At 32.2% G+C, this 19,325-nt stretch overlaps 1 protein-coding gene across 1 annotated transcript in view; it reads right to left on the minus strand.

Annotated features, from left to right (window-relative positions):
• TRIADDRAFT_58289 (uncharacterized protein) overlaps window positions 1-17,520 on the minus strand; it is a gene marked incomplete at both ends in the record, with an annotated part of 34,153 nt that extends 16,633 nt beyond the window's left edge. Inside the window, 45 exons of the mRNA XM_002114416.1 lie at window positions 45-374; window positions 507-2,111; window positions 2,238-2,567; window positions 2,668-2,964; window positions 3,072-3,401; window positions 3,474-3,803; window positions 3,930-4,832; window positions 4,892-5,509; window positions 5,590-5,946; window positions 6,042-6,332; window positions 6,426-6,668; window positions 6,765-7,079; window positions 7,165-7,248; window positions 7,378-7,716; window positions 7,965-8,213; window positions 8,309-8,392; window positions 8,484-8,801; window positions 8,915-9,053; window positions 9,130-9,308; window positions 9,397-9,678; window positions 9,807-9,933; window positions 10,026-10,117; window positions 10,185-10,247; window positions 10,331-10,480; window positions 10,746-10,841; window positions 10,985-11,089; window positions 11,201-11,362; window positions 11,472-11,549; window positions 11,624-11,752; window positions 11,821-12,001; window positions 12,078-12,166; window positions 12,396-12,470; window positions 12,549-12,599; window positions 12,689-12,731; window positions 12,840-12,904; window positions 13,199-13,294; window positions 13,381-13,500; window positions 13,635-13,738; window positions 13,876-13,991; window positions 14,073-14,153; window positions 14,285-14,373; window positions 14,586-14,678; window positions 14,964-15,053; window positions 15,519-15,586; window positions 17,505-17,520. Coding sequence (XP_002114452.1) covers window positions 45-374; window positions 507-2,111; window positions 2,238-2,567; window positions 2,668-2,964; window positions 3,072-3,401; window positions 3,474-3,803; window positions 3,930-4,832; window positions 4,892-5,509; window positions 5,590-5,946; window positions 6,042-6,332; window positions 6,426-6,668; window positions 6,765-7,079; window positions 7,165-7,248; window positions 7,378-7,716; window positions 7,965-8,213; window positions 8,309-8,392; window positions 8,484-8,801; window positions 8,915-9,053; window positions 9,130-9,308; window positions 9,397-9,678; window positions 9,807-9,933; window positions 10,026-10,117; window positions 10,185-10,247; window positions 10,331-10,480; window positions 10,746-10,841; window positions 10,985-11,089; window positions 11,201-11,362; window positions 11,472-11,549; window positions 11,624-11,752; window positions 11,821-12,001; window positions 12,078-12,166; window positions 12,396-12,470; window positions 12,549-12,599; window positions 12,689-12,731; window positions 12,840-12,904; window positions 13,199-13,294; window positions 13,381-13,500; window positions 13,635-13,738; window positions 13,876-13,991; window positions 14,073-14,153; window positions 14,285-14,373; window positions 14,586-14,678; window positions 14,964-15,053; window positions 15,519-15,586; window positions 17,505-17,520 — 10,002 coding nt within the window. The remainder of the gene's footprint in view (window positions 1-44; window positions 375-506; window positions 2,112-2,237; window positions 2,568-2,667; window positions 2,965-3,071; window positions 3,402-3,473; window positions 3,804-3,929; window positions 4,833-4,891; window positions 5,510-5,589; window positions 5,947-6,041; window positions 6,333-6,425; window positions 6,669-6,764; window positions 7,080-7,164; window positions 7,249-7,377; window positions 7,717-7,964; window positions 8,214-8,308; window positions 8,393-8,483; window positions 8,802-8,914; window positions 9,054-9,129; window positions 9,309-9,396; window positions 9,679-9,806; window positions 9,934-10,025; window positions 10,118-10,184; window positions 10,248-10,330; window positions 10,481-10,745; window positions 10,842-10,984; window positions 11,090-11,200; window positions 11,363-11,471; window positions 11,550-11,623; window positions 11,753-11,820; window positions 12,002-12,077; window positions 12,167-12,395; window positions 12,471-12,548; window positions 12,600-12,688; window positions 12,732-12,839; window positions 12,905-13,198; window positions 13,295-13,380; window positions 13,501-13,634; window positions 13,739-13,875; window positions 13,992-14,072; window positions 14,154-14,284; window positions 14,374-14,585; window positions 14,679-14,963; window positions 15,054-15,518; window positions 15,587-17,504) is intronic.
• Window positions 17,521-19,325: the final 1,805 nt, after the last annotated feature.

A 19,325-nucleotide genomic window follows, 5' to 3' on the forward strand; every position in this document is an offset into this window, starting at 1 on the left:
CCAAAAATAACAGAGGCATTAATTACACTATTTAATAATCTTACCTTGCATTGATCTATCAATTGTGGTAAATTTTTGAATGTAAACTCACTATAATCGAAATTTATTATATACGAAGAGTCGATCTCGTCACAAGTGTTGACTAAATCTGAATATGACCACTTAAATTTTTGTATAACGATCAAACTTTGATTCAGAAAGTTACAACGATTGGAAATAATGATAGTTAACCGATCAAGTTCCTTCTCTGTATTATCAGTCAGTAACTGTAAGTCAGACAGGTATTCAGAAGAGCATTGTTTAGCCAGTTCTTCCATTTCCTGTGATACACGTTTCAAGTCAAACTTTTTCAATTTCAAGTTTTCAAGATTTTCCTATCCGATAGATAAAATTATTATTTAACAAGCAGCGAAAGGATTTAATACTTGGTTACTAACAATTGTTGAAATAAATTCTACTACTATTCAAAATAAAATTTTAATGTAAATTCCATTTGATATACTTACTTTATCATTATCGATTTCCGCATCCACGACATCAAGACTTATAATAATTAACCCTTTGCTAGTATAAATTTTCTCAGTATCTTCCAAAAATGATATAATGTCTTGTACCACACGATTTACACTATTCAATTGTTGAAATTGCTGATTCAGAATTTCTTTTCGACTTTTGACCTCGAGAAGTAATGAAGCATAGTCCTGTTCGAATATTTTAACTGATTTTATACGATCAAGAGGTAAATTACCCATGCCAGTAGCTTGCCAATGCTCTGTTGTATGTTGATAATCATTGTACAATTTTCCCATATTATCTGTAACACTTGCTAGTAGTAGCGTATCTTCCTCAAAATTTTTGATTCTTAAGTTGACCATTGGGGCCTTGATGATCTCCATAACTTTTATCTCTTCAATATATTGTAATAGCTTACGATAGGACAACAACAGCTCTTCAGTATTTCTAGTCCAGTCCAATTTATCACTTCGATACTGTTTAATCTTTTCGCAAATATCATTAAATCTACCAACATTATCATCAAACTCTTGCATGTTATTTGCAATTACCCCACGTAACACTGTATTAATATTATCGTAGCATCTCTGGCTTTCAGCCAAAATTAAAGAATTATCCGCAACCTCATTCGCTAGACTTGTTAGTTTTTCAATCTGTGATTGATCGTTAGCGTCAGTAGACGAATTAGAAACGGTATCAAGAGTATTTTCAGCGATATCCATCCATGAAATAAGCTTAATCATATTAAGTGAATAATCTTTGTATAAAGAAATAACACGACTGTATTTATTGTACTCGCTTTCTAAAGTTCTAATTGTATATTGGCGTCGTTCTTTCATTCCTTGTACCTTCGATTGAAGTCTGCTTCCAGAGAAGGAATCAATTTCAGTTAAAGTTTTGAGATGATGTTCACATTTATGCAAGGCGTCATTATCATGCTGCAAGGATATTTTGCATTTATTTATATCAGCTATCCACGATGATAAATCATTTACGTTATCAAACGTTGAACCATCGAGAAACATGTCCGCGCTATCTAAAACGGAAAAGATTTGCGTCGCTAATTCTTCAAATTCCATCAATGAGGAAGAATATCTCTGTAAATGTTCTAATTTATATGTGTAATTGCTCATAACTTTCTCATACTGCTCACTGAGGTTAAGAGCTCTTGCTTTAAATTTTTTGGAATCTTCGCATGGGTAATCTGCTACGAATTGATTTGCAAGATTGTCCACCAACTGGATTGTACTCCGTTTATCTTTATACTCTTGAACATGAGTTTGAATAGCTTTTTCCTGCTTCAATAATTCCGCTTGACTAATACCGAATCGGGTAAATTGAGAAATATATTCCCGATTCTTCAATAAATAATTTTCCATTGCTTTACAAGCCTTCTCAAACTGTTTCATTAACTCATATGCACCTTTCACTATTTCTTTCTGTTGTTGCAATTTAAGTTTAATATCATCAAAACGATCGATTGTTTCATGCATCTCAACACTCAGATCTGGAAGACTATCATTATCAGTCCAATAAGCCATCTGATTCTTAAGTCTTTTCACTATCTCTTCAGAAGAATGAACAAGGTTTTCTAAATCCTAAGGTACGTATTTAAAAATTATCAAAAAATAGAAAATTATGGTGTAGTGATAAATCAAAGTTAAAAAATTACGATATATTGCTGATAAGTAATACGAGTGGTAAAAATAGAATGTATTCGCTACCTTAATTTCTTGTAGTGCGTCATATAAAGCTGAGAACTTCAAATTATTGGATGCTAAAGAAAAAGCAGGGCTTTTTTCGATATCTTCACAAACTATTATTATTTTACCACGAAGGAAGGTAGTTTCATGTGCTAAGTTTTCATGCTTGGTAGTTTCATCCCTTTTATTAAAAAAGACTTTCTTCACGTTGCCATGCTTTCTCTTAATGGCATTAATCTGATGACTGATAAATGCAGCATCTTCATCTGTAACATCAGGAATAAGCGTTTCACCCAAATCAGTTACTTTTTGAATTTCAATCGCTTTTTCATCCATTTCCAACGATAAAGTCTGTATTAAAACCATATGAAATTACAACGTTAATCATTTATAAAAACCTACAGTCAAAAAATCAGGCGTATCTATTCAATTCAGATATTATTAGGCTTACGTCATCTATTTGTGATACTTCATGTTCCGATAACAAATTTTCTTTATCATTCAACCAGAGTAAAATATCTTCACAATCTCGTTCAAACCTTACTAATTGTCCATTAATAAGAGTTAACTTAAATATTTTATCCAATACAGCAGTCTTTGAACCATTTAGCTTTCGTTGAATGTTAGATTGCTTATCTTGAATGACTTTGATCGAATTTTTGGAGTAATATTCAAGAAAGAAGTCAATTGTGGCCTTGTAAACAGGTAATATCTTAGATAATATCTGATCAACGTCGCCCTCAGCAACCTACATCCGAAAGAAAATAGAAAATTGTTTGGTTAATCTTTATATATGTTCACTTTGCAAATCATAGAAAATATTTCAAGGACATTTCTTAAAATACTGATTAAAACCTGGAGAGATTCGATTCGTTTAGCAATGTCTTTCCTTTTAATATATCTCATATCTTCGTTTAGCAATTCTGATTTCTCCAATTTATTACAAGCCTTATAACAACTATTCCATTCCTCTTCAAGAAGTTGTAACTTCTTTCTAGCTTTTCCAAGTTGTTCTAAATCTCTGTTGATACGATCCAGAACTTTTATGCACCGCTTACATACTTTATCCCACTTGTCTTGTATCACAGCTGACTGCTTCACAGATAAAACTGCAATGGCATCTTGTTCATTTTGGATAATCTCGGTCAATTTATTTTGATATTGAAGGACATTAATTTTCAGTGACTGCAAGAAAATTAAAATTACAAAAATTTTAATATAACTTCTCAACTCTAGCTAGCTCTAAAGAAATATTACCTCATAATTGGATTCAACTCTATTCACATCTTCGAGGGTAGCATCGAAAAAAATTTGTTGAATTAAATAATTTTCAGCAACAGTAACCGTCGTTGAACACTCAAGAATAGACTTATTCATAGTTTCGTATCTTTTCAATGAATTTAGTAGGCATTGACGTCGGTAAAGCACTTTATCATTTAACTTTTTTACTCTATCAAGTATTGACGTCCCCGTCAATTCCGGATCAGTAAATTCTCCATGATCGTTGGCAACAGATACAAGTTTTCTTTCAATATCTATAGCAATATCAATCCTTTGCTCGACCTTATTAATGTACCTTAAAAAATCCTATATTAAAATAAATAAATAATATTATTGCAAGCGAAAGTTTGCAAATATTGAAAACGAAGACTGTCATAATTATGAATGTATCCTGCATCTTTCATAGGTGATTTCTATGATTAAAGCACTTACTAAACACACGCCGCTGTAAATACGCATATCTTCTGAAGATAATTCCTCTATTGAAAGCGTTATTGCAGCTGATTTGTCAATATTTTGACATGTAGTATTCAATTTCAAAAGTATACTTTGAAGTCTCATCGAATCCATTTTAGAACGCTCCTTTGTAACTTCATGTAGACTAGTACCAAGTTGTTCGTTAGACTCAGGTAGCAAATTTGGATCCAGTACAGGTTGATAATCCCCGCTGATCTTGGAGTCACGTTGTTGGAAGATATCTGTATTAGTTAATTCCTCTAGAGTACTAAATTCTTTTAAGAATGCACTATCAAGGGCAGTTTCTGGATTAACATTTTCAAGAGACTGACTTTCGTCCACAGGTAAAACTTCAATAATTTCTTCCGGAGGTTTAGCTAAACTACTGTCGTCTTCATTATTAAAACTAATACGATCATCATCGAAAAAATTTCCTACCATGGTAAGCTGTTCAACTGGAGCCACTGTCATTTCAATATTTTCGAGTATCTGCCGAGGAGGCTCGACAGCTATTTCTGCGCTATCTTCCTGTGCTACAGCATTTATTTCCTGTAATTGATCAATTTTCGTTTCTACCACTACTGAGTTATTCTCTTGGTATCTATCTGGCTCATCCATAAAAGTGTAAGTGGGGTCTACTTTTTCTGCTACTATCTCATCTATCTCAATTGCTATATCGTCATCGTCATCAACGTCAACTTCAGCCTGCTGCTCTAACATTTCAACCGTCTTATTAATGACCGTAATTAGTAGACCTTCATCAAGGACATTACTAACAACATTTCTCGAAATACTATCGCTGGATGTATTCTCTTCCGTTCGTTTTTCTCCGAGATCAATGATGTCCTCAGTAACTGGAGGCAATCTTGGGTGATGAAGCTATTTTACAAAGAATACACAAAACTAATGTAAGGATGCTAAATACGACCAAACCATACATGCAATCTTGCAGCTACCGTCAATGGCATGATTTGTCCTAATGCCATGCTCTTCTCTGATAGTATTCGGCCTTCAACTGTTATCTCCTTCTCCAAAGATAACCTACTAATAAAACTACTAAGAGAACGTTCAATTTCAATTGCATCATTACAAAGTCGCAAATAAATAACTTCTAGTTCAGAAAAATGCTGTCTAATGGCAGATTTTTCACTTTCGAAACATTCTTCTGTAGCTAGTCTACAGCAACTTGCCACATAAGTCATAATACGTTCACAATGATTAAGTTCTCTTTTAAAATCAGATACCATCTGTATAATATCGTCAACTTCAGTAATTATCTCATCCGTCTCTTCAGAAAAATCTAATTTTCGTTTTTTCTCATTTAACCAAATACCTAACATTTCTACGTTATTAAAAAAATCCTTTGATTTATTCAAAGTAGCTAAAAGTTGCTTTTCTTTCATTTGGATCTCCAAAACTACTACTGAATTTCTAGACTCTAAATTGGATATTTCGTCTGAAACGTCTCCAAATTTTGCATCTGCATATATTTTCTGTAGGTGATCTGCGAAATTGGTTAATACGGCAAACTTCGTTGGCAAATTATCACGAATCGTCTTTGTTCAAAAAAAATCAAGCATGAATAAGGACATATAAACAACGAGTAAAATCTACATAAGATTCAAAATCCACCGACCTGTAATATATGCAAGTGTTGTTGAATGAGATATGGCTTGACAAAGTAGTAAAATGGTAATTGTAAAATGAAATAAATATTAATTTCCAATGAGCGCAGGTTAGATATCATTGCTTTAAGCTTATTATAATCTTCCAGGTATCTCTCCAATGTTTTCCTTGTAGTTTCGCCCTTCGTAAATGCACTAGTTTGCATTTTACTTAATTTTGAAATTTGATTTTCTACCGAAGCCTTTACATTAATATACACATTAGAATCTGCTGACCACAATTTTACCAACACCTCATACAAAGAAACAGTTGATTCCGCAATACGCTTCATATATTCCGAATACTCCTCAAGTTCTTCAGGTAATAACTAGATAAGCAACATCAGAAAAGATTAATTAATAAATTATCGTACAGCGAATAATATATGATAATAATATATGATCCTGTAATTCAAATACGTACACGCAGAAAATTTAAAGTCTTCGTTACAGCAGCAGTACATAATATAGGTCCGCCAGTAATGGCAATTCTTTCCTCCACATTTTCAAGTAAGTTATTAGTTTTATTAAATAAATTCAATAGCACAATTGCACGCTCAGTAAATTCCATAATTTTTTGTTTCCGCTCGTAAATCAAACTTAGAACAGTTGTAAATCTTTTCATTAAGCCAATAATTAGATTGGTAAGAGTAGCATAAGTCACATCTTCTTTATGTGAGGATGAATCAACTTGAACTAAAGCAGATTCAGTCGCCTAAATAGAAACGTGCATATAGCAATGCATGAAATTCAATACACAAATTGCCATCACGGATGCAACAAAGTCACTATTATTTAAAATAACTACCTTCTCGTTAGAAAATTCACCGAGTAGCTGCAAAATAGTAAGTGACGAGTCACTTTGTAACCAACCAGTAAAATCTCGTAATTTATCATAAACATCCGGACAAACTTGGATAATCTCATCTAAGGATTCTTGATGTCCTCTTAACTTAAGACGAAGAGTCTCACAAGTCGAGCTAAATATGTCATTCCTATCTTGACTACATATAGCATCCCATTCATATGACAGTAACAAGGTGGAGGAAGCCTATCATATATATATAATCAATTGAAATCAAACTTAACGTGGAACATATCTTCAGCCCAATTACTTAACAAAACTAGCTAGTAATCGCTTTCAAACCTTGAGTCTCATAATACTTTCATAGAGAGGTGAATTAATCGAATTGATAATTCCGTCTAGCTGAGAAACATTATAATGCAAAAATGCATTTAAATAAAGAAACTTCTGGATATACCATTCACGATGTTCGACCGATTCTGTAGTTTCTGATTTTTCATAAAGGACAACAATATCGTTCAGCTGTTGATCAATTCTAGCATACATCTCCTCTACTATGGTTGCTCCATTTTCATCATCTCCGTTTTCATTATCAGGAAATGATCCTGAATATCCAGTTATAGTATCCAAAAAATTTTCTTGATCTTCCTCAAATTTCTTAAATGGTATGCAAAATAAATTAGTCTGTTTAAGATCTAATCGCAACCACAACGGTACAAAAGTAACGAAACAGAAAGTATACCTCAGCTAAATAAACAAATTCTTGTATTTTCTCTCTCAACTGTACAATATCATTCTTTTGTTGTTGAAGCCCATCATAAAATTCCTACCGGAATCGACAAATATTTATTAAATCTTTCCATACTGTTGCATTACTAAGCAAAATGCATTTAATTGCAGTATCATACTATAGAGATGTTTTTAATGATCTTGAAATTCGAACATAATGAATTACCTTACGAGTGATTACATGCTCCTGAATTCTAAATGAACTTCCTCCAAATTTAGTAACCTGATCAAGTTTCCGTTTCGCTATTGTAATCCACGCGCTTAATCGATCATAAACGTTATGTAAATCCTTCGCGACACCTACTCCTGCATCAAGGGTCTTTCTATGATAGTTACAAAATTTTTGTAAATTTTGCCATCGTTCCAATAGTTTATCAGCGTCACTTTTAATTTTAAAGGAAGCCATCAATTTGCTAGTTTGGCGTAACTGAGGTATCAGTTGTTGTGAACTACTGATAACGTTGTTGACGCGTTCCTGACAACCAGAAGCTTCTGTAAAGAAGGCCTACAAAAATATGCGCAAAAGTAAATAATTGTTTAATGATTATTTAGTATAAAAGAAGGATTCAATCACGCATCCAGAGGATGTACTAGTAAAAGTTACGTGCATTTTATCAAAGATAATTTTTATACCATATCACATACCGTAAAGTATTCACTTTGTTTTTTTATGTTTTCTAATCTTCCAGCCAGCCAGCGGTACCTTAAGCAGTGTCTTTCCAAAATTGATAAATATTCCGTAACTTCACAAACCTTCCACATAGTATCAACACATCTATTTTCTACAGGCGATAAGCTAGTTCTTGCGTAAGATATTAGCTGGTCGAACTCTTTTAAAAATTGAATACAAAGTTCAGTCATGTTTCTCATTTTATCTCTAATATCGGCTATTTGTCTTCTGATATAACGGGATCCGTGATCGCTTAAACGACTAAATGGAAAAGATTCCTGGAGCATACTTTCCACTACACAACGATAGCTTTCCACCTGCTCTGAAGACACCTAAATTTTGAAAAATTGGTTTAATAATATTCCTAATATACAGTACTACCTCATAAAAATCAATAGAAGCCATGTTATGTCTGAAATTAAATTACATTCATAATATTTATGAATTCGTATCCTCTATTGGCTATGCAATCCACATCAGTTTTTCGTCTAAATAATTCATTAAGTAATGCCTAAAAAATGGAACATAAAGTTATAACCAGACAACACAACTATAAGTTACTTCTCAACAAATCTCGTGATCACTCATTCAAGTTTTAATACCTGAATTTTTTCCCTCTTTAAAATCATTTCAAATACATTCGTTGAAGCTTCTATTTTTAATTCAGATAAAAAGCCTTGCGACTCACGAATCCAAGGTCTTATAGTTAAGATTAGCCCATTAAAATTCTCCAGTACCACAACCGCATTTTGTAAATATAACGTATGAAGTGCGGCTTGAGACAAAAGGTATGTATATTGACTGCTTAAGCAGCTCATATCAGCTTGAGATGACAGTGACGACTCCGACATATCAGATAAAACCTTATCCACTGCTGCACTAAATTCACCACTTAAGTTATATAGCTCTATTTCAAGGTACTTTATGTTCAGGAATATGTAACAAACATAAATACAACCTTAGCGCTACATTGTAATAAGAGCGGCTTGATGTATAACTAAAAGTGAAGAGGACTACTAATAACTGTGTATACCTTTTGATATCGAATCTCTTCAGAAATTGAGCCAGCATCATTTCCATGGCTTAAATTTCTGAGAAACAACTGATTATAGCGAATAATCGAATCCCTCAATAAATCTATCAAACTTTCATATCCATATTCGATGTCAAGACTATAATACGAAAGCACAAACGAAATATTTATTATGGATTACAGGCATAATTCAACATTTGGATTGGTATTCTTACCTTTCAATCCAACGCTGAGCAGTAGTATCTGCGCTCTTACACCCAGAACATAGTTCCATAACACTATAAATTTCAGCTGTACTAATATTATCTAAACTTTCATAATCAGCAGATCTTCCTTCAAACTTAGCTAAACGTTCGTACCGTCTCCTACATTCACAGGTACCACTATCACTTCCCTTAGTGACATATAGAGAGAAAGTAATATTAACTGTTATAATATCACGATTGATAATACTGTACTTATAGTAGGGCAAATCTTCATACTTTAGAAGCACTTGCGTGAATTCTTTCATTGATACTACTTGATCTAGCATCAAGTTTGTTTTGAGCTACACTTTTTTCAAGAGATGCAGTCAATATTTCAGAAGATTTCCAATTTCCAGTTTGCCATTGTTTTAGCCACATGGCTTCTACAATATTTAAGCTATCTTCTAGACTAGCTACTCTAGCAGATGATCGTCCTAGATCTTGCGATATCAACCTTCGTGAATCAGATATTACCGATGACACATATATTCTATATCTGATAGCATTTACAATAATATGCTGTAAAAATAATAAAATTAAGTATTATACAGCAGATATCACTTCATATCAAGAATAAAATTGTACCATTATCACGTAAGGAACTCAAGTAATCAACATTTCTTATTATACAGTATGCATAGGCTTACTTTCTCATGATAGCATTTTATAATACCAGATAAATTTTCAAATAATTTCGTATAGCTATGATTGCAACTTAATTTCTTATACATAGTTTTCCACAGCTGCAGTAAATACTCATATTTTCCGCGTAATCTAAACAAAATATTACATAAATAAAATTATTCCTATTCGTAAAAGAATTACCAGCTAATAACTGACTTCAAACAACAAATGCATGAAATAACCTTGAAGCAGATTCAATAGCTTCAGGACACTGACATTCAATAAGAAAGCACAACGATGGTACCCTTAATTCGAGCCTTTCTTGAGTCATAATCTACAATTGAGATAATATCTTCTAAGATTCTCTGCGTTGATATTATTGTTAATTCTTTTAAACTTACAGTCCATTTGGTATGATTAGATTTGTCTAGTAGTATATATTCATTATCATTCAGGATACCATTCTATTATGGAGATAAAATCATAGCTTATTAATACAAAATTAAATTAAAACGTACATAATTTTTATAGGACATAATTTTAGTACCTGACCATCATGATAACTACATATTGTACGAATTGGAATAGATAATTGTTCCTTAGAAGTTTTGCGGAAGTGTAATGGTAACACTTTCAGAGAGACATCACATAGACACTTAATGACAGATTGGTAAGACAGCAACTCTTCTCTCAGAATCTACAATAAAGATATGGAACAATCACATGGTCATCGAGTCCTACGTATAATCTAGGCAAAACAAAACTTTCAGCCTACTAACACTAAGCGTGTTACATAAGGATTTAATGCGATCGTCCTTAATTTCAGCAAATTTATCATTAAGTATGTTTATTCTCTCCGTAAGCCAATGATCAGCTTCACTACAATCTAGGAAAAACTTTCAAAATATATGTTTATAATATTAGCGGAAGTTTGACAAATTATTAATGCAATCTAAACTTACTTGCTGATATACATGTAAGTGATGAATGTGTTTGTCTAAGGCCGCAATAAACTCTGACATACGAATTGACTTAAATTCTAGACTTATTGCTTGTAGCTAAAGTTGATAGCGAAATAAACAATAAAATTTACATTCATACCTACATGTACTATTACATACAACATTTGTACTATGCACTTACATTTTGATAATTATAAATTGCTAAATCGATTCAAGAGTATATTTAATAGAGCACTTACCTCCAATACTTTAGAAGCAGAATGTTTATCTTTTATCAATTTACGTCCTATTTTTAAGTAAGTTGCAGTTCGTTTCTGATGCTCATGAAATTCGCTCTTTAAATCCTGATCATACACATAGAGTACATATATTAAAGTTTTATCATTATCATACCGAATATATTCAAAGTCGCGTCTTTATGTGTTAAGACAAGAACCTCTGAAAGGCGCTTATACCTTTTGATAATGCTGTAGAACATCGATATCTAAATCGGTTGCACTCCAATCTCTGCCTATCTCAATCTTTTCTTTTCGCTCCAACCAAGTAAGTTCATTTTGAATATTCCTTACAAAATCCAGCAATGATACCAAGCTCGTCATTCTTTTGGCTGACATATTCTATGATACAAAATTTTTAAATTTATCAATCACTTTCCTTTACAATATCCCAAATCCAGTTGATATACATTTACAAAAAATAATTAACACAGTAAGTAATAAAACGTACCATTACACGTTCATATAAGTTATTTAAGTCATGTATCAACGAGATAATATTTGGTTGCTGCCTAACTTCGGCCTTATTCTGAAAATTAAATTAACAACTGCATTTATCAAATAGATTTCCACAAAAAGATTATCTATATATTCTAAAGTAACCTCCAAGCTACACAAATATTTCACATCGGGACTACGTTCCAGTAATGCTATATGTAGAATTTGATGTTCGAGCACATAGTTTTGAATATCAATCCTATCTATGCCATACGACGCTGTTTCCAAAACAACCTAAAATGTTAATGATTAGGTTAGCTATGCTCAGTACGTTCCTGTATTCTTTACGCATATTCTATTACCTTCTTCTTGCTAAGCCAGTTATGGATCTCTTGAATTGAATGCAACGAATCTGAAAAATTACCCGATTCTGCTTGCTTACGAAAACTTTCAACCATTCGTTGTTGACGTTCGATATGATGGATATACAAAGTCAATACAAGAATTCGAAGACCCTGCCACTGACTATAGGCTGATTCAACCCTGAGTCGGATAAAATTCGTTTAGACTTCAAAAAAATTATTGATTTAACATGTAAAGGCATTATAATAATATTTACGTGGTCTGCAATAGCGTAGATTCACTATAATCTTGAGTATTTAAATGTTTAGTTTCCATTCTCATACGCTGAATTCGGCTTTCAAATATCTGTTTATATATTTAATATAAATTAATTTATCTTAATAAAACATTATCTGTGAATAAGTACGTATTATGCAGAATTGATTTACTACATCTACAAGTAGTACAACATTCTTGTTATGATTGCATATCATAAATACATAATTCATCCATTATTACGGTCATTACAACAACATCAATAAACTTGTAAACAGAAGTGTATGGGTATTATAATATTGTAATACAAAAATTATACCAATAGAGAGGCATTTAACTCTTTGCAATGCTTCTGAACTGATTCACAGTCCATGGATGGCCATAATTGCTTCTCCTAATTTAAAAAACAAATTAGTTCGTTACATTTTGACATCAATAAAAAAAATTTTTTCTATTATATATTTAACATTACTTCATCCAAGCGTTCTTCTACTTCTTTAAGAGATACTTCCATTAACGACAGCTATATAGTTTATCGCATCGACAATATTAATTATTAAATCAATACAATTGTTCAGTTGAAGTAAATTCATTGAGTCAATCACCCCTTACCTCTGTTTCAACCTTTTCGTGTAACTGTTTGAGCTTAGTTAATCTAAAATAAAAAAATTTCATCAATCACGCAAGTGTTATTAGTTTACTAGATAACTTATAATAGGGCCATGGTAATACATCTTTTTAAAAAAACAACTATAAAAGGTACTTGTCATATTTCGCTTTCAACTTTTTCTCTGTCACTTCTTGTAATTTTTTTAAGGTACTATATTTCTGAAATTTTGAAAGAATTACCGATTATTATTCCTCTCATCAACTATTGATTAAAAAAATATAGCTATTCATGGTTTCATCAACCTTTTTGACACGTCTAATTGACAACTCATTTTCGATCGCGCTATCACTTGACGATTGTGTATTCTATAGCGAAATATTTAGTAAACATTCACATGTACATCAAACTGGCTAACATTAAAATTAATACACAGTATCAATTAAACTTAGATATAAACAAGTTTACAACGGCAAGGGTCTAAAAAATGAAAAATTGATTTAGTAAATGTATACCTCCAACTCTATATAAGCTTGAACAACTGAACGCATCATCTGTTCAATCGCAGCAATATCTTCAGTAAAGCATTTATCAAACTCAACAATTACTGGCTGCAAAATTTAACAAAAAGTAAAATTGATATCGCAGTTTGCCTCAATACTAGTAACAGCAATGAACACAATTACTGTGTACTTACCTCCAACTCGATCAATGAGTTTGGTAAATACAAACTTTGATACTTTGAGATCAATCGATCTAGCCATAAAATAATATCATGGGCTAGTTTCTTGTAATTATCTACCTTTATTTTTAATCCCTTTATGCAACGAAAGGTTAATCCATAGAAAATTAAAATCATAAAATAAAAATTTCTATATAATATCACTACAAATGTGCTATCTGGCTACTTAAAAATTCTTCTCATCGTATGCATATAGCAACTTATATTACCATAGACTTTTCATTTTCATATAACGATGTCGATCGCAAAACGTTCGTAATGAAGGATATATACAATAATATGCATTTATCATCAGGTTTACTATTGCATATATCTAAAAGATAACGTATAACATTTAAAAGGCAATCATGTCTTAGTGTAAATATCTTTCATCATAAATTATATTACAGGTATATATAAACTAATTAAATTGCTTATAAGATCATGAAGAGTGGTATAACAATTGAATACCTTTAGCTTTCAACAGTTGTGGTATATAAAATACTCTTTCAATAGCATCCATAGCAAATTGAACAATATCTACAGGTCTAAGTTGCTTCAAATTGCTGAAATCTACTGCATTAGGCCTGTTAAAAACCGTTATTTGAGGAATACGTACTAAAATAATGCCAAAAACTATAGCAATAAAATACTATCAGTAGTCTTACCTAAATCCGTGCACTATGGCCGCTAACGCATGACCACTTCTCCAGCTACAATTAAAATCTACTATATCAATCCCAGGATATCTATTTATTTCACACGTCAGATGATAAAATAAAAACTTTACAATACGCCCGAGAAATTGCAATACGGGTATTATTACTTCAATTAATATAAAATTTTCTCAAAGCCACAGATAATACAATATTGAATTTACCCTTCCGTAGCTTTCCTGCACCATAATAAAATAGCTTTCTGAGCAGAATAGATATTCTTAATATGCGAAGCAGCTGGAAATGAACATATCTGTAAATATTTAAAAAAGAAGTATTAATGAATTAAAGCATATAAGAAACTTGTTAATTTCATCGTGCTTGTTAATTGACTCAGTAAATCACATACAGAAATAATTTCTGAAATATTATTATAATACCGAAATTGGACCCTATCTAAAATGTCGTATATTTAGGATTTAAACGAGTTTATAAAATTTAAAACGCAATTTTTAGAGTACTTACGTGAAAATGGGTAATAAGTAACCATATTAATGACAACATATGCTCAATATTTCCATTTTCGATTTCATCCACGCTGATTCCACTAATATCAAACTATAAGTCACGAATAAATACGAGCATAACGAAATTATGATAACTTAAACTCTGGCTAAATTACAAGTCATTTCCTATTGTACTTACTTCCTTCCGATGAAGAAAATTTAAGCAAGCAACTAGTCGATTTGCTGTTGCATACCTATCGTTACTATCACTCGTAATCTATTAACAGATCATATCACAAATGAAATTGTCTAAGAAACAAGCTATTCTTGACTCAGTTAGTTTGACATAACTGCTATACTTTAGTCAAAGTATTATACCATATATTTAGTAGCTTACAATATCATCTTCGAAAAGAACTTGCAACAATGAAACCAAACTTGTACCATCGGTAAACAAGTCCTCTAGCCTATCTACCTTTTTGGAGACCTTCATTTCAAGATACAACGTATTCTTTGTGTTAATAATTACAGTATACAGTTACCTACCACTTAGAATGATGTAATTTAGCTTCTTCGAATAAAAAGTGAAACCTACTAGTACGTATAAGTAGTGCCTCTACAGTTCACTACTCGTAAAACAGCAACGCAAGTTAATCTTTTTTAAGAAAAAATTTTTTGACAGAGCTAACTAATAAACCTTTTCTTCAAAAATAATATCATTTTTACGATAATAGCCGCATCCTAATTATCAAATATCGTATCCAACATCAATCAATGACTGTTAATGAGTGCACGTAGGCACCAATTCTATCCATTGAGTTCCATAGCTACGCTAAAAGAATTGATATCTACAAAACAGTAGTACTACAGCGAAATCGATTAAAGATATACCGTACGTCTATTGGGTATCTTTCAAACTGCTAATTATCACATAATAAAATGAAGTACTCACATTTCTTAAATGAAAGTTAATCCAATTAGTAAATACCCTCCTTCTTACACTAATGATTTGGCCACTTTCTATAATTATAAATATACAAACCATATGCTATTAATTAATATGGAATATTCTCATATTTCTTTTGAGGTTATCTCTTAAATACATCTCATAGACGCGATGAGATCGTACGACCATTCAAAAAAGGTATACATTACATAATGAAATATTTCTAGCCATGCAGTAAATTCACAACGCTATACCTTGACTAACATGTATCTACGCCGTACACGCTTCAATAAAATAAGTCATTCATTAGAGCGCATTATTTGCTATATCTTTTCCGATATATATGTATATTATTTAATTTAGCGGTATAAGTATACCTGCAATGCATGCTTAAAGTACAATACCCCTTACAGTTTTACATCAACATTGTAACCCTACAAAATTATTCAGTGTAGTATTCGTATAGTGCCATTACCATTATAATGACTATCATGACCGATTGATTTAAAAAATATATGACGGGTGTAGCATACGTAGATTTGTAAGTCATTTCGAAATATTTTACAGAAGAATCTATAAGAAAACTATCTCTGATTATGAGTGATTGTACAATCAAATAGCAAGAATAGCAGTAACAATTACTAATTCTATTGATAGCAGTAATGTAGTAAAGTTCCGCAAGCACAAATCAATTGTTACTTCTTTCTGCCGTTCTTCATGATAGCTTCTTTCATTTATCATAGTAATATGAAACCGCAATATTGGCATTAGCAACGACAACAGGTCAACTTTAACGTAAATTTTCAAAGGTAAGTAAACTATCAAAACTCCTTTGCAAGCATTATCTCAACTACATACTGTATATACTATGTAGTGCAGTTTTATAGTACTATAGCTCTTCGGACAGGCAGTAGGTAAAATCAAAATATGATTTAATATACTTTTCACGCTATGGACACCTTCATGATAACAGAAATTTATGACTTTTTTCTAAGAAAATTAAGCTGTCCCTAAAGATGATTGCTGACCAAGTATTAAATATTTGCATCCAGGACTTGTTTGCCTGAAAACAGTGCCGAACTAGCGCATATTTCGACCTATCAAGGAAAGTATAAAGACTACGCGTACGGTATATTTATATCATGGACTACTAAATTCACCGGTGAATTGTAGTCCTTGAGTTGTATACTATAAAATTTACAAAACAATTTGCTAATTTTAGTTTCAATGGACAATTCTCGACCACAGAGTTGAACTGGTTGATATACTTTACGAGTACAGTGTATAGTGTACACGTATGTGATACGAATACTCGCAGATTAATCTGATTACATATAGTAAGTAGTTCTATTGTTAAACTATGTACTAACTACTGTAGTGTTGGCAATCAAATATTCCCCAAGGTACTTCAATTAATGTAAGCTACAGTATTCAGAGTAATAAAAAAGCGTAATTTTTTCACTTTTAGGAGAATTAAAGCCTTGCATGGTAATTTACGAACTGATCAGCTATATAATTACTAATTCTACGGCCTGTATACAGTATTCTGATTAAACTAAAAGCAGAAATGCCCCGAGTCAAGGACTTCACTGATTTGAAAGAAAAAATTAAGGATAACCCATTGTACAATATCTTGAAATCCCATCTTATAACTACTGAACGTTATCGCATTGACATGAATCACCATAACATTTGTGGTTACGTAAATACATTATTTAAACACATAATCATGATTTTTCTTTATAAATCTATAGCAAATCAACGGCGTCAATTGCATAGCAGACGCTACGTCTTTTGCTAGTACCAAATGACGTTAGACTGAGACCAATTATAAATTATAACTATAATTATCAACGTGACGATTCATTAATCAAGCATATCATTTCGACTTTGCTAATTCACAGATCAACGTTAATGCATGACTAACGGTAAGAATAATGCCTAACCACTATAAAATTGTATAATTAAGTTATTACAAGAATGTTAATATACCTGAGGCGTTAGCCATTGCTCTTAATATACTTTTCTGAGCTAATTAATTAATCGATAAATTGAAGATCGTTTATCCGCTTCTTTCCTAGAACGAAATTGATAGAAATCTATTAAAATGTCGTTACCCCCCAAAAAAATTTCGAATTGGATTTTGATACGACAAGGGACACGAGTTAGTAAAATAAGCTTCAATAAATGGAGAATAATCCTTAAGAAAACAAACACTTCATTACAGAAATAGAAATGATGTAAAAATCAATCAATGCACACTTCCAATAGTACTGAAAGATAATCCAAAGTACAGTACTGTATGCTATTAATTAATTATACTGTATATATATATAAGGAGTTCAATTTGATGAAACATCTAAATGTTAATAGACATATTTCATGCAAATGATATTTCCGTAAGCCGCGATCGCTCGTTCATCCACTTGGTACTGTATTAAAGTAGAAAGGTCGAGAAAGCAGCGGCATTTCTGTAAACAACAACTACCGTAGAGAAAACAAAAGCCTCCCTCTAAGTTTTCATGATCATGTAACTCAATGAACGCTTGTGTAAAGAACGGAGGTGGCTATTGTAGATCAACGACGCTTGCAAATGCTTTGATACAGTGATCATATTAAAGGTTAGTGAATCTGCTTTTCTTTATTCTCCTAATCATACAAAAAATTTTGCTGCATTATCAAGTGTACACTGTACAGTACAGTAATGCGATCGATGGTTAAAGCCTGCAGAATCATTTTACTCGCTCAGGCAACATGCTGTGCAAAACAGATGTGTTTGTATGCATTGGCCCTTTCTTGACATTCATAGTGAATCAACTCTACGTTGACATCTTCAAAGTACGTGTAGATTAATCAATTCATTACACCCATCTCTATCTGATGTCTACATTGTACGAGTATATAGAAATGTAGGTGAACTTGACTCAATTTACAGGAAGACTTGAGTAAGCCATCGCGCCATCAACCTATCACTAGGAAATTTCTACACGATGGCCTCACGTTTTAACTGATATATACATACATTATACAGTATACTGTCCTATTATGATTTCTCGTCTACGTGTATTCATGTACAAGCATTGTAGAATAGTTTACTAATTGATGGACATTTTCAAGTAATTACAATAGTCCACGATGTTCACATTTGCTTTCCAATTCTGGCGATATCGTGTGCAAGCACTGTTCACATCTAGCAGTAAGCTCATCATCAGCCTAATATACTGTACAGTGTACATACAGTAAGGGAAATTTTTAAGCGACTACACCTGTCTATGATAGTATGATGCCTCTGTACTTTTAATTTCTTTACTATTTACTATACATTGAGTAATAACCCTTGGTATCCAGTAGTTTATCACCAGCGTAGTATACGATAGTAAAGTAGCGTCTAGCCATGAGGTTGAATACTAATTTACTTCCTACACTATCAATATTCATACAAAAAGCATGATTAAGGTAATAAACTACCAACCTTCAGTAAAAGCATGGGACCCATTCAATCCTATTATCAATCCTAATATTAGGATTTCGTAGTAGGATGGAATAGGCTATACAGTACAGTACAGTATACCAAAAGCGAACAACGCCATGTGTCAAGCGTTACTTGCATTTTTTACAACAATTATTACTATCTCTAGCGATTCTGATAGCGATAAATTAATTATCCGATCGTCTTCATGACAATCCTATCCTACTTTGTACCTTACCAAATGGAGCAGTGGCAGTCTATGATCGCCTACCGGTAAATAAGCAATCGTTATAAATGATTGGATTGATGTGTATTTCCTAGGCCAAGTCCAGCACCACGAGCCA

This window comes from Trichoplax adhaerens, genomic scaffold (assembly GCF_000150275.1).
Source record: "Trichoplax adhaerens TRIADscaffold_7 genomic scaffold, whole genome shotgun sequence".
Classification (NCBI taxonomy): Eukaryota; Metazoa; Placozoa; class Uniplacotomia; order Trichoplacea; family Trichoplacidae; genus Trichoplax; species Trichoplax adhaerens.